This window comes from Telmatherina bonti (genome assembly GCF_933228915.1).
Source record: "Telmatherina bonti genome assembly, chromosome: 15".
NCBI classification, from domain to species: domain Eukaryota; kingdom Metazoa; phylum Chordata; class Actinopteri; order Atheriniformes; family Telmatherinidae; genus Telmatherina; species Telmatherina bonti.
In genome coordinates, this window is record NC_136613.1 from 33,376,955 (window position 1) to 33,389,414 (window position 12,460).

At 46.1% G+C, this 12,460-nt stretch overlaps 2 protein-coding genes across 3 annotated transcripts; one reads left to right on the forward strand and one right to left on the reverse strand.

Moving 5' to 3' along the window:
• On the forward strand, window positions 1-5,223 carry asnsd1 (asparagine synthetase domain containing 1). Of its 2 annotated transcripts, none has more exons than XM_079254617.1 (7): window positions 1-134; window positions 388-448; window positions 1,308-1,361; window positions 1,482-1,557; window positions 1,643-3,100; window positions 3,248-3,429; window positions 4,821-5,223. In XM_079254617.1, the coding sequence occupies exons 5-7, from the start codon at window positions 1,694-1,696 to the stop codon at window positions 5,065-5,067; spliced, it is 1,836 nt and encodes a 611-aa protein (XP_079110743.1). In that variant the 5' UTR covers window positions 1-134; window positions 388-448; window positions 1,308-1,361; window positions 1,482-1,557; window positions 1,643-1,693; the 3' UTR covers window positions 5,068-5,223. The 2 variants fall into 2 exon arrangements, with proteins under 2 accessions (XP_079110743.1, XP_079110744.1); XM_079254618.1 differs by having other exon boundaries at window positions 8-134; window positions 378-448.
• LOC306766780 (mannose-1-phosphate guanylyltransferase catalytic subunit beta) lies at window positions 5,223-8,225 on the reverse strand. The gene is made up of 7 exons (XM_079254619.1): window positions 7,992-8,225; window positions 7,779-7,868; window positions 7,608-7,687; window positions 7,420-7,535; window positions 7,246-7,343; window positions 5,620-5,688; window positions 5,223-5,537 (listed from the first exon to the last, which is right to left on the reverse strand). The coding sequence occupies exons 1-7, from the start codon at window positions 8,181-8,183 to the stop codon at window positions 5,232-5,234; spliced, it is 951 nt and encodes a 316-aa protein (XP_079110745.1). The 5' UTR covers window positions 8,184-8,225; the 3' UTR covers window positions 5,223-5,231.
• Window positions 8,226-12,460: the final 4,235 nt, after the last annotated feature.

Sequence of the window (12,460 nt, forward strand, 5' to 3'; positions counted from 1 at the left end):
CCTGGGTGTAACTTTTTTAAGACTATAGCCTGTTGTAGTTTTAATGTAATTTGGCCAAAATGTCTTCAAAACCCCACGAAAACAACAATAATTCTGAGGAACAGTCTGCGGTGAAAGAGGAACTGAGCAAAAAGGTAGCGTCCCTGATGTTAGCTAGTGCGGCCAATGTTAGCTGCTGTGGCTAACGTTAGCTAGTGTGGCTAACTTTAGCTAGTGTTTTTTTGTTTGTTTGTTTTAAAATTTATTTATTATTAAAGCAAAAGGTAGCATTTTCAGAACAAGTGCATGTGAAAGAGACAAAAATAAAGAAAGGGCATTATTTAGGGCCTTTACACAGAACTGTCATGTGCAATCTCCTTGCAATTACCAATCTGTAGTCTGGTTCAGGTTCCGGTGTCGTTTATGATGGTCCCCAAGAGTCAATGCTTCCTTCCAGAAGAAGAAAGGGGTATGGTGGCAAAGACTGTCCAAAAGAGGCTGTGCATACTCTGTGGGATGATGATACCTTTTAAGACCTCACTGCCATCACTACAGGAGGCTGGAACAAGAATTTAAGTTAAACTTTTCTTAGCCTGAGAGTCAAACATTGAATAATCACAGTTCTGATTAACAAATTAACAAAACTTCCAATGCATTGAGTCTAACAAATATATCTACAAATACATAAAAGAATATATATATATATATATATATATATATATATATATATATATATATATATATATATATATATAAAAATATTAAGAAAATAAACACATTAAATAAAGTTATTAATACTAGCTAGTGTGGCTAATTTTAGCTGCTGTAGCTAGAACAGGCTAACTAGTGTGGCTGATGTTAGTATAGCCAATGTTAACTAGTGTAGCCAATGTTAACTAGTGTGGCTAATGTTAACTAGTGTGGCTAATATTAGTGTAGCTAATGTTAACTAGTGTGGCCAATGTTAACTAGTGTAGCCAATGTTAACTAGTGTGGCTAATGTTAACTAGTGTGGCTAATATTAGTGTGGCTAATGTTAATTGGTGTGGCTAATGTTAGTATAGCCAATGTTAGCTAGTGTGGCTAATGTTAGCTGCTGTAGCTACAACAGGCTAATATTAACTAGTGTGGCTAATGTTAACTAGTGTGGCTAATGTTCGCTAACATGTAGCAAACAGTCATGGATGTAAAGATGACGGATAATAAACATGTTATTTACGTTTACGAGTTTGGGAAATATTAAGACCCTTTCATCAGATATTAGCAGTTGTAAACTTTTAAAAAACTTAATGACTAAATCAGAGCTGATACGTGTTCCTGTTTTTCAGATCAAGGAGCAGAAGATTGTTATTGACGAACTGTCTAATCTGAGGAAAAACAGGGTGAGTTGTGTGTTTATGGGACACAATCCACAAACATGAACATGACATTTATTCATTTCTGTGGCGTAGAAGTGAAGAAGAAAGCGCTGTTCGGCTTAATGCTCTGCTTTTCCTCTTCAGAAAGTCTACACACAACAGAGGAACAGTAACATCTTCTTCCTGGCAGACAGGAGTCACACACTCGGCACATGCAAAAGTAAGTGGAATTGTGAAATGCATCATTAACTTGAACATACGCTGTTATCACAGATGACCAAACAGATGTCGTGCATTGTTTGCAGAGGATCTGGAATATATGAAGAAAGAACTACAAGACATATAAGAGCAGTACAATGTGTGGAATATTTTGTGGGTTGAGTCTGTCGTCTGCTCATGTCCGCTGGGACAAAACGGTGGATGCATATTTGAGAAGAAGAGGACCAGACTGGAGCCAGGATGCCACAGTTACAGGCCCAGATTCAAGCTACTCCTGTTTATTTTCTGCACATGTTCTTCACATGCGGGGTCACCTTACCCCCCAGCCCGTTCAGGGTGACGACGGAAACATCCTCCTGTGGAACGGAGAGATTTTTGGGGGACTATCAGTGACGCCAGAGGAGAATGACACCACTGTTGTTTCTCGGCGGTTGTCGACCTGCAGTAGTCCCTCTGAGATTCTGACTGTTCTGTCTGCAATCCAGGGGCCCTGGGGGTTCGTTTATTACCAGAAAGCTGGAGATTACCTCTGGTTTGGAAGAGACTTCTTTGGCAGAAGGAGCTTGCTTTGGAAATATGATGCAGAGATCAGAGCCTTGGTGGTGACCTCTGTGGCGGAGCGCCTATCTGCAGCCGATCGTTCCAGTTGGCAGGAGATCCCAGCTGTCGGTGTGTACCGGGTTGATCTGAAAGCAGCATCAGAGGCCGGTTTCGTCACTTTTGAGATTTTTCCCTGGGCGCATGCTGGGAACGATGTCACCACATGTTGCAGTGAATTTACACTGGAATTTGTCCCCGGAGGCTGCAGTGCTGTGGTGAACCAGTATGGCCTTACACTCATCTCACCAGTGTGCCCTCTCAATGTCTCCGTCCCAACATCATCACACCAAATCGAAGTGGAATCGGGCTCGCATTCGTCTGCCAGCGATCTGGAGGAGCTGCTGGTCAGCAAAATGAAAAACAATGAGGTGAAACATCTAATCGATGTCCTCAGTGAAGCAGTGAGACGAAGAGTTCAGTCTCTGCCTGTTGGAGCTCCGGAAAGTTCCCTTCTTACTCATCACCATGCTGATATCGCTATACTCTTTTCAGGAGGGATAGATTCAATGATCTTGGCCGCCTTAGCAGACCGTCATCTACCCGCTCATCAGCCCATTGACCTTCTCAACGTTGCGTTTAAACGACACAACCCCAAAAGGCAGAAAGAGTCTGCGAAATCAGTGAAAAGGAAGCCAGCAGGCTCCAGAAGTGAAGAGGCAGGTTCCCAGACATCCAGTCCCTTCGATGTTCCAGACAGACTCACGGGGAAAGCTGGTCTAAAGGAGTTACAAGACTTGAACCCTGGAAGGCCGTGGAACTTTGTGGAAATCAACGTAACGCAGGAGGAAGTGCAGAAAACGCGCCAGGAACGCATTTCTCATCTGGTGCATCCGCTGGCTACGGTGCTGGATGATAGCATCGGGTGTGCCGTGTGGTTTGCCGCAAGAGGTGTGGGGGTCATCGTGGAGGACAACAACCAGAGGGCCTTCACGTCATCCGCCAAGGTGAAGCACAGACGTCCAGCAGTTTGTTTAGTTTACTGTTTTATTTCTGAAGAATAAACAGCTGGATCACAGATACTAAAGTGTGAAAATTCAGCCGCTACTCTCAGGTTCTGGTGTTTTATTCATGCTTTTACTCGTCGATTTCAGGTCGTTTTGACGGGAATCGGAGCAGATGAGCAGCTAGCAGGTTACTCCAGACACAGAGTTCGGTTTAAGATGTCGGGGCATGAAGGACTGGTCCAGGAACTGGCCATGGAACTGGGCAGGATATCCTCCAGGAATTTAGGCAGAGATGACAGAGTGATAGGCGACCACGGGAAAGAAGCACGGTAAGTTTCTGCATGTCGGAGCTCCAAACCATGTTTGGAAATAGTGGAATTTGCTTGTGCACCTTTTAAAAACCTCAAAAGGAATCAGATGTGTTAAGTTTTCAGTGCTTTTTCACACTGTGTGTTGCTGCCATCTGCTGTTTTACAGGAAGTAGCACAAACTGAGGCACTTTTAGAGGTGTGTTTTTTTTTGTTGCATCTTTATCCTTCCCTCTTTAGGTGTAGAGATACATTTTTTTCAACACCCACCGATCATTCCTCATGTCATCTTTTCCTCGTTTATAAGGCGGCGCCGTAAAACTGGCTGCTGGTAAAACTAAGCTTTTAGTTCGGTTCTGTAAACTGGTCAAATGTAAATGTCTGTATGTCTAACCTTGGACGAGCTGGCTTCAACCTTGAATTTCCCCTCGGGGATAAATAAAGTATCTTTGATCTGATTTGACAAACCTGATAGATGCTCCCGTGTATGTTGACCAGCAGGCGGGCATCATGGAAGCATTTAGACTAAATAGTGTTCTAACTACTCTGCATTTGATATTTTTATTCATTTTTCCAAAATAATAAATGTAAAAGAGTAAAAATAAAAAAAAATAAAAAAAAGATCTTTGATAGTCTATATTAATATGGACATATATATTAATCTAGATCAGTGTTTTTCAACCACTAGTGTGCCATGGGAGATCATCAGGTGTGCTCTGAGAAATAATCCAATTTCACCTAACTGGTCTGAAAAGCCGCTCTATGTTCATCCAACAGGCCCCGGTGAAAGATCATAAAATTCCTTTTTCTTGTGTTTATCTGATTTATTTCAAGACACTTTGACACCTTGGATTTTATATTAATGTGTGCTGATTTTTTTCAGTGGAAAGGTGTTGAAAAACACTGATCTAGATTTTATAAGTAGCGATGAAAAGTCTTTTGCTGCAGTCAGTCTAAATCCAGATTATCATGGAAAACTTTCAGAACATTAAATAAAACATGACTCCACCGCTGGACGTTGCATCCATGCTGCAACGTGACAGACATCCATCAAGCATTCAGAACTCGTCAGCATCCATTTAGCATAAAACTGGTTAAAATAATGGGGTTTTATGTTTCTGAGCCCACTGCAAACGGGCAACGTGTGCACGTTAACACGCTTACAGATACAACTTTGTCCTCAATCCTGGTCCTCAAGGGCCGGTGTCCTGCAGGCTTTCTAAGTATCCCTGCTGCAACACATCTGATCTAAACCAGTGTGTGTTTAGCAGACATGTGCAGAGCTTGTCGGAGTCCAGTGTGTTCCTGCAGGACAGCGGTCCTTGAAGACCAGGATGGAGGATCCCTGATCAAACGGCAACACCGCCATGTTGTTATTTCTGCTCAGTGTCTGACAAACGTGTTGTCCGCAGGTTTCCGTATCTGGACGAGGACGTGGTGAGCTACCTGAATTCCCTGCCTGTGTGGGAGAAGGCCGATCTGTCGCTCCCGCGAGGCGTCGGGGAGAAACTCCTCCTGAGGCTGGCCGCCAAGCAGCTGGGCCTCGGCCCATCCGCCATCCTGCCCAAGAGGGCCATGCAGTTTGGCTCCCGCATCGCCAAGATGGAGGACAGCCATGAAAAGGCTTCTGACAAATGCTCGAGACTCCTCCCCGGATAGATTAGAAATAAGTTTATTAGAAAATATTCATTATGAAATTACAAACAGGTTGCATCTAAAGGCGTAAAGGTTTTTAGTCACCGTTCGGCATCCGTCATATTTTTCATTTTCTAAATATGAATCTTTTTAAAACTTGATTACAATAAACATTTTTCCTGTTTCTTCTAAACCATGTAAGACTTCGTATCTCTGAGCTTTTCTTTGAAATAAAGGTCACATTGAACGTAGGAAGACAAGTTTCCAACATCGAACCGTCCGGATATCGGATGAACGTAAACGGGTTTCCTGCAAGAAGAAGCCAGAGTGGAAAATGACATGAAAACAACACATTTAACCTCCGTGCTGCTTGGAGATTGAGCAGTTGTCTGCTTTATGACACGATTTGAATGATTTTCCTGCAGCAGAACTCGCCTTGGAATGATCCAGGACACAAAGTTTCCCGGAGCGTCTTTCTCCTCGATCGGTGCGTTCTGTGAAAACAGAAAATCTGCAGTCAGGCATTAAAAAACGAGGCTCCGTCTTAGTAAAGATCACAATTTAATAAGACTTAACCTTCTTTTCATCGAGGAAGACGTCTAGGAGAGGAAGGCTTTTCTTTGAAAACACATAGAAACAGGGACACTGCAATGAGAAGGAGACGGATGTTGGAGTGAAACCCACCAGAGTTATCCGAACGTACAAAAAGACCCGAAAGCCAATGGAAATGGATTTGTGTGCTGAAGGGCGGACCCTTCCTCCGTCACCATCTCCCACAAATCCTGCTTAACAATGAAAATGAAAAGAAAAATACTTTATTAATCCCAAAGGGAAATTCAATATTGTAGTATATAATAATAATTAACTAGAGGAGGTCTTGTTCCGGAGGCTGATGGATGCTGGCAGGAATGATCTTCTGTATCTTTCAGTCTTACATCGGACCTGAAGAAGCCTCTCACTGAACACACTTTGTTGTTTCATCACTGTGTTGTGGAGAGGGTGTGAAGAATCCTCCATCATCTTCATCAGCTTGTGCAGCATTCTTCTTTGGACAATCAGCTCCAGCGGCTCCAGAGTTACTCCAAGCACAGAAGCAGCTTTCTGGATCAGTTTGTTGATTCTCTTCAAGTCTCTGGTTCTGATGCTACTACCCCAGCAGATGCTGCAAAGCTGACTGCACTCTCCACAACAGACTTATAGAAGATATGCAACATCTTGGTGCCGACGTTAAACCATCTCAGCTTCCTTAAGAAGTGCAGTCTGCTCTGACCTTTCTTGTAGATGTAGTCAGTGTTGCATTTCCAGTCCAGTTTGTTGTCCAGCTGAACTCCAAGATACTTGTATTCCTCCACCACCTCCACCTCCTCTCCCAGGATGGAAACAGTGCTTTGTTTATTCTTCTTCCTCCTGAAGTCAACAATCATCTCTTTTGTTTTTCTGCTATTTAATGAGATGATTGTCGCTGCACCATTTCACAACCTGACCAGTGTAAATAATAAACCTCTCATGAAAATCTTTGTCTCAGACGAAGTGTGGGAGATAAATGTCTGGAAACTTTCGTGCATCACCTGAAGGACCATCGCAGCTTACCTCCATTAAACCTGACATGATACTGCTCAGCACTCCATCCATCATGTCAGGGTTAGGTATACTTCAGTACAGGTTTCCTTCCTGTTGAAAGGGAGTTTTTTCCTTCCCACTGTCGCCAGTGTGCTTGCTCAGGATGGGAGATTGAGTTGGAGCCTCCAACGTGGTTTCCTTATGTGGACTATTATGAATTGGCTTTCATTATGTTTGTTTTTTCTGTCTGAGATGGCATTGCCATGATTTGACACTATATAAATAAAAAAAGAATAGAATACTTTTTCCCTTTGCTGTCCCATTTCTTTACATGATTTTCGAACTAGTTTTTCTGTCATTGTTCATACACATTATTTGTTGTCAACATTTGGTGAAAACTCCACGTTAACAGCCTCATTAGAAACGTGTCCACTGAGTAAAATGTCATTTTAACACCTATTTTACCTGCTTTATTTAACTGTTGCTGTAAAGAAAACTGTTTTCTGATGGAAGACTGTTCCATTGTAAATGTAGCACACACGTGGAACAGCATCGGACTAGTTGGACTGCAGAGGCAGAATATCTGGCTGTCGACCCAGGCTGAATCCTGGACGACACCTGCAGGCTTTGGGACAAACTCACCGCTCTCCTGGACTTTGTCTCTGAAGGAAGAGGTTTCTCCTTCATACAGAAGGCACGGAGATCCTCGTCTACTTCTAGTATTCCATATTTCTGGGTTTCTGCAGAGACGTCAACACAATTAATCTGCAGGATTCTGCAAACCAGTCGTCTTGTCTTCCCTAAACCAGAACTCACCCTCGTCTCTGCACTGGTACGACAGCACCAGACAGCTGTCTTCACACCTTTCCTGCATGTCTGAGAATTTCTCTCTCACTTGGCTGAGGCTGAAATCCTCTTTGAAGAGTGTGTCGCTGTTGAGGAAGGACAGAATCACAACACTCAAACACACACCTGACCCTGCAAGCTGAGCAACTAAGACTTACCCTCCAACTACAACAACATGGTCTTCAATGCTGAAATGTTTCACTGCAAGCTGCAAGCAGGCCACAGCTCCAAGGCGCTCCTGGTGGAAGGAGGAGAAGAGGAGGAGATGCATTTTCTTGCTTTTTGGTGACAAACTTGATCATTAAGATGATGGTTAAAATTTTATTTACATCATTAGTTCTTGTCTGGTCACTGAGAATCCTGACATTTGTGAAATGTGCTGCCCATTCTTCAAAAGCAGGCTTGTATAAAGCATTAGTCTGGAGATGGACAGGAGGTTGGACAAGGTCACACCTGGACATTACTGATGAATGACAACACCAGTTCCCAACCTACACTACGTTGCTTTTCCAGCAGAGATTACAGCTTATAGAAGTACTTACCACAACATATATGCAGTCTACACAGTCAGAGGCGGTCAGGGCCTGCACCCAGTGAGAAATGAGAGGACATGGTCCCACCTGGAGGAGAGGCTTCGCTACGCCGGACAGGTGAACGAACCTCCCGCTACTGTCTGCAGCAACATCCCTCTGGAGCCTGGTTCCGTAGCCGGCGGCGAGAATTACGGCTTTCATTTAACCCAGGAACCACAAAAAACCTCGTCGAGTTGTTAGCAATCCCACCAGGCGGCGGTATGTGGAAACAAGTTGTAAATAAAGTCAAAAGCCAAGAAGTTGTGATCAATGGTTCATAGGTCGAGTTGTCTGCTCTCGCGATATTAGCAAGATCACGCGAGAATGAGATTTTTTTTTTTAAAATATATATAACTCACATACAAGTGAATATATGCAACATAACAAACATGGCTGTGCTTTTACAATAGTAACATTTGAAATAAGGGAACAATTGTAAATAGTTCGAGCAATACATAAAAAATTTAATCAAAAGTGCAAAAATGAGGCAAAACATTGCAAAAGGTAATAAGACTTCAGTCTGAGACCATAGAGTCCAAGGGAAGCATGAACTCCCTTGAAACAATTGTACATTTATTTTGGTCTTGTCCAGCTGTTAATATATTCTGGCAAAGGTTTTGTAAACTGATTAATGATAAAATTGATGTAAAGTGTGTTTTATTCTGGAGGGATGTACTGCTAGGTCTCATAGCAAAGGATAAAAAAAAACATTTCATAACTTGTAGGTGAGTTCAAACTATACATCACCTCTATCCTTCATTCTAAAAAGCAAAAAGCAATTAAAACTAGATCTGCCTGTGATGTGTTTAAGCTGTTATTACCCCTTAGTTTAAGTTTTACTGTTATTTTCACTTATTTTACTTTTTTTTCCTACATATCTTAGTTACTTTTTTCCCCTTTCCTTTTTGTTTTCTCTTTGTCCTACTGTTATGTACTTCGTTTAAAACAACTGCTTTGTATGGATAACCTATTTGTACTACCTGTCACTGTTTTAATAAAGTTCATTATGGGAAAAAAAAAAGGAAAAATAAAAAAGCATCCCAGGGAATATCTTGTAAATAGAAATACAGAGAATGAGAACCTCTATGGGACTTCCGGGTAACCTGAATGTAACGCTTTGAATAGACAAGGTAATAACTGGACAAAAGTAAATAAAATGTAAATTTACTTGGAAAAAAGAATGAAAGAACTTATTACATATTTGTTAAACACACAATGTTTAATCTAAAAGAACTATTTAGTTTGGTGTTTAAGCAGCACAACTCATTTATAGGAGAGTAGAAGTACTTTATTGCAGCCTCCATAAACAACTGTGTTTATAACACAACAACAGAACAGTATAAAATGAAAAACTATTAGCAAAACGGTTGAGAGGAGATAAACAACATTGGTAACATTCTGTTATCTTTGACACAAGGAAGAAGCATTGAACAGTCTTCTTGAGGTGGGCAGGAATGATTTCCTGTAATGGTCCATGTGACTGCGAAGCTGTCTGAGCCTTTTGGAAAAGGTTCTCCGCTGTCTGACCAGTACAGGCTGGAGAGGCTGGTTAGGGTTATCCAGGATAGACAGCTTGGTGAGAGTCCTCCTCTCCACTACAGCTTGAAAAGTGTCCCGTCTGCAGCCGATGACAGAGCCTGCCTGTGCTGTTGGTCTTCCATTTCAGTCCGCAGTCAATCATCACACCCAGATATCTGCATCATCCACATCCCTACCCAGGATACAGAGAGGCGTACGGGCCGACCTCTGCTTCCTGAAGTCTATCACCAACTCTTTGCTCTTGTCCACGTTAAGCAGCAGGTGAATCAGACACCTTCGTTTTGTTCACAAAGCTGGTGAGAAATATTCAGGGCTCTAAAAGTAAACAGCACACTGTGTGATAAAGTATCTTTTGATATAAATCTAAATGTGATATCCTCAGGGTGATGAGCAGTGAGTAAGAGTCACATGGCTGCATACTGTACCTACAGCTGACCAAAGTCATGTCTAACAAAGAAATAATCCATCAGATTCATGGCAGGCGGATGAAACAGTCCACCGATGTCCCGGCTACTCCCCGAGCTCCAGGGGATGTTGAAGTCGCAGAGTTCCAGGTTTTCTCATCAGAGCACTTCACTGTCAGATGGAGGTTTACTTTACTGGTTCCTTAAAGTAAAACTGGGGGCAGAACCTCCAGTTCTCAGATCCTCTCTGTGGAACCATCTCCCAGTTCGGCCTCTCTGTGGAACCATCTCCCAGTTCGGCCTCTCTGTGGAACCATCTCCCAGTTCGGCCTCTCTGTGGAACCATCTCCCAGTTCGGCCTCTCTGTGGAACCATCTCCCAGTTCGGCCTCTCTGTGGAACCATCTCCCAGTTCGGCCTCTCTGTGGAACCATCTCCCAGTTGGCCTCTCTGTGGAACCATCTCCCAGTTCGGCCCCTCTGTGGAACCATCTCCCAGTTCGGCCCCTCTGTGGAACCATCTCCCAGTTCGGCCCCTCTGTGGAAGCGGCTCCCAGTTCGGCCCCTCTGTGGAACCATCTCCCAGTTCGGCCCCTCTGTGGAACCATCTCCCAGTTCGGCCCCTCTGTGGAAGCGGCTCCCAGTTCGGCCCCTCTGTGGAAGCGGCTCCCAGTTCGGCCCCTCTGTGGAAGCGGCTCCCAGTTCGGCCCCTCTGTGGAAGCGGCTCCCAGTTCGGCCCCTCTGTGGAAGCGGCTCCCAGTTCGGCCCCTCTGTGGAACCATCTCCCAGTTCGGCCCCTCTGTGGAACCATCTCCCAGTTCGGCCTCTCTGTGGAACCATCTCCCAGTTCGGCCTCTCTGTGGAACCATCTCCCAGTTCGGCCCCTATGGGGAACCATCTCCCAGTTCGGCCCCTATGGGGAACCATCTCCCAGTTCGGCCCCTATGGGGAACCATCTCCCAGTTCGGCCCCTCTGTGGAACCATCTCCCAGTTCGGCCCCTATGTGGAACCATCTCCCAGTTCGGCCCCTCTGTGGAACCATCTCCCAGTTCGGCCTCTCTGTGGAACCGGCTCCCACTTCGGCCCCTCTGTGGAACCATCTCCCACTTCGGCCCCTCTGTGGAACCATCTCCCAGTTCGGCCCCTCTGTGGAACCATCTCCCAGTTCGGCCCCTCTGTGGAACCATCTCCCAGTTCGGCCCCTCTGTGGAACCATCTCCCAGTTCGGCCCCTCTGTGGAACCATCTCCCAGTTCGGCCCCTCTGTGGAACCATCTCCCAGTTCGGCCCCTCTGTGGAACCATCTCCCAGTTCGGCCCCTCTGTGGAACCATCTCCCAGTTCGGCCCCTCTGTGGAACCATCTCCCAGTTCGGCCCCTCTGTGGAACCATCTCCCAGTTCGGCCCCTCTGTGGAACCATCTCCCAGTTCGGCCCCTCTGTGGAACCATCTCCCAGTTCGGCCCCTCTGTGGAACCATCTCCCAGTTCGGCCCCTCTGTGGAACCATCTCCCAGTTCGGCCCCTCCGTGGAACCATCTCCCAGTTCGGCCCCTCCGTGGAACCATCTCCCAGTTCGGCCTCTCCGTGGAACCATCTCCCAGTTCGGCCTCTCCGTGGAACCATCTCCCAGTTCGGCCCCTATGGGGAACCATCTCCCAGTTCGGCCCCTCTGTGGAACCATCTCCCAGTTCGGCCCGTCTGTGGAAGCGGCTCCCAGTTTGGCCCGTCTGTGGAACCATCTCCCAGTTCGGCCTCTCCGTGGAAGCGGCTCCCAGTTCGGCCCCTCTGTGGAAGCGGCTCCCAGTTCGGCCCCTCTGTGGAAGCGGCTCCCAGTTCGGCCCCTCTGTGGAAGCGGCTCCCAGTTCGGCCCCTCTGTGGAAGCGGCTCCCAGTTCGGCCCCTCTGTGGAACCATCTCCCAGTTCGGCCCCTCTGTGGAACCATCTCCCAGTTCGGCCCCTCTGTGGAACCATCTCCCAGTTCGGCCCCTCTGTGGAACCATCTCCCAGTTCGGCCCCTCTGTGGAACCATCTCCCAGTTCGGCCCCTCTGTGGAACCATCTCCCAGTTCGGCCCCTCTGTGGAACCATCTCCCAGTTCGGCCCCTCCGTGGAACCATCTCCCAGTTCGGCCCCTCCGTGGAACCATCTCCCAGTTCGGCCTCTCCGTGGAACCATCTCCCAGTTCGGCCCCTCCGTGGAACCATCTCCCAGTTCGGCCCCTCCGTGGAACCATCTCCCAGTTCGGCCTCTCCGTGGAACCATCTCCCAGTTCGGCCCCTATGGGGAACCATCTCCCAGTTCGGCCCCTCCGTGGAACCATCTCCCAGTTCGGCCCCTCCGTGGAACCATCTCCCAGTTCGGCCTCTCCGTGGAACCATCTCCCAGTTCGGCCCCTACGTGGAACCATCTCCCAGTTCGGCCCCTACGTGGAACCATCTCCCAGTTCGGCCCCTCCGTGGAACCATCTCCCAGTTCGGCCCCTCCGTGGAACCATCTCCC

Coding starts and splice junctions, on each gene's coding strand:
- asnsd1 (XM_079254617.1), top strand. CDS start 1,694: ATGTGTGGAATATTTTGTGGGTTGAGTCTGTCGTCTGCTCATGTCCGC. Junction 3,101..3,247: donor CCTTCACGTCATCCGCCAAG/GTGAAGCACAGA, acceptor CGTCGATTTCAG/GTCGTTTTGACGGGAATCGG. Junction 3,430..4,820: donor GACCACGGGAAAGAAGCACG/GTAAGTTTCTGC, acceptor TGTTGTCCGCAG/GTTTCCGTATCTGGACGAGG.
- LOC306766780 (XM_079254619.1), bottom strand. CDS start 8,183: ATGAAAGCCGTAATTCTCGCCGCCGGCTACGGAACCAGGCTCCAGAGG. Junction 7,536..7,607: donor CATGTTGTTGTAGTTGGAGG/GTAAGTCTTAGT, acceptor CTTCCTCAACAG/CGACACACTCTTCAAAGAGG. Junction 5,538..5,619: donor TCTTCCTCGATGAAAAGAAG/GTTAAGTCTTAT, acceptor CTGTTTTCACAG/AACGCACCGATCGAGGAGAA.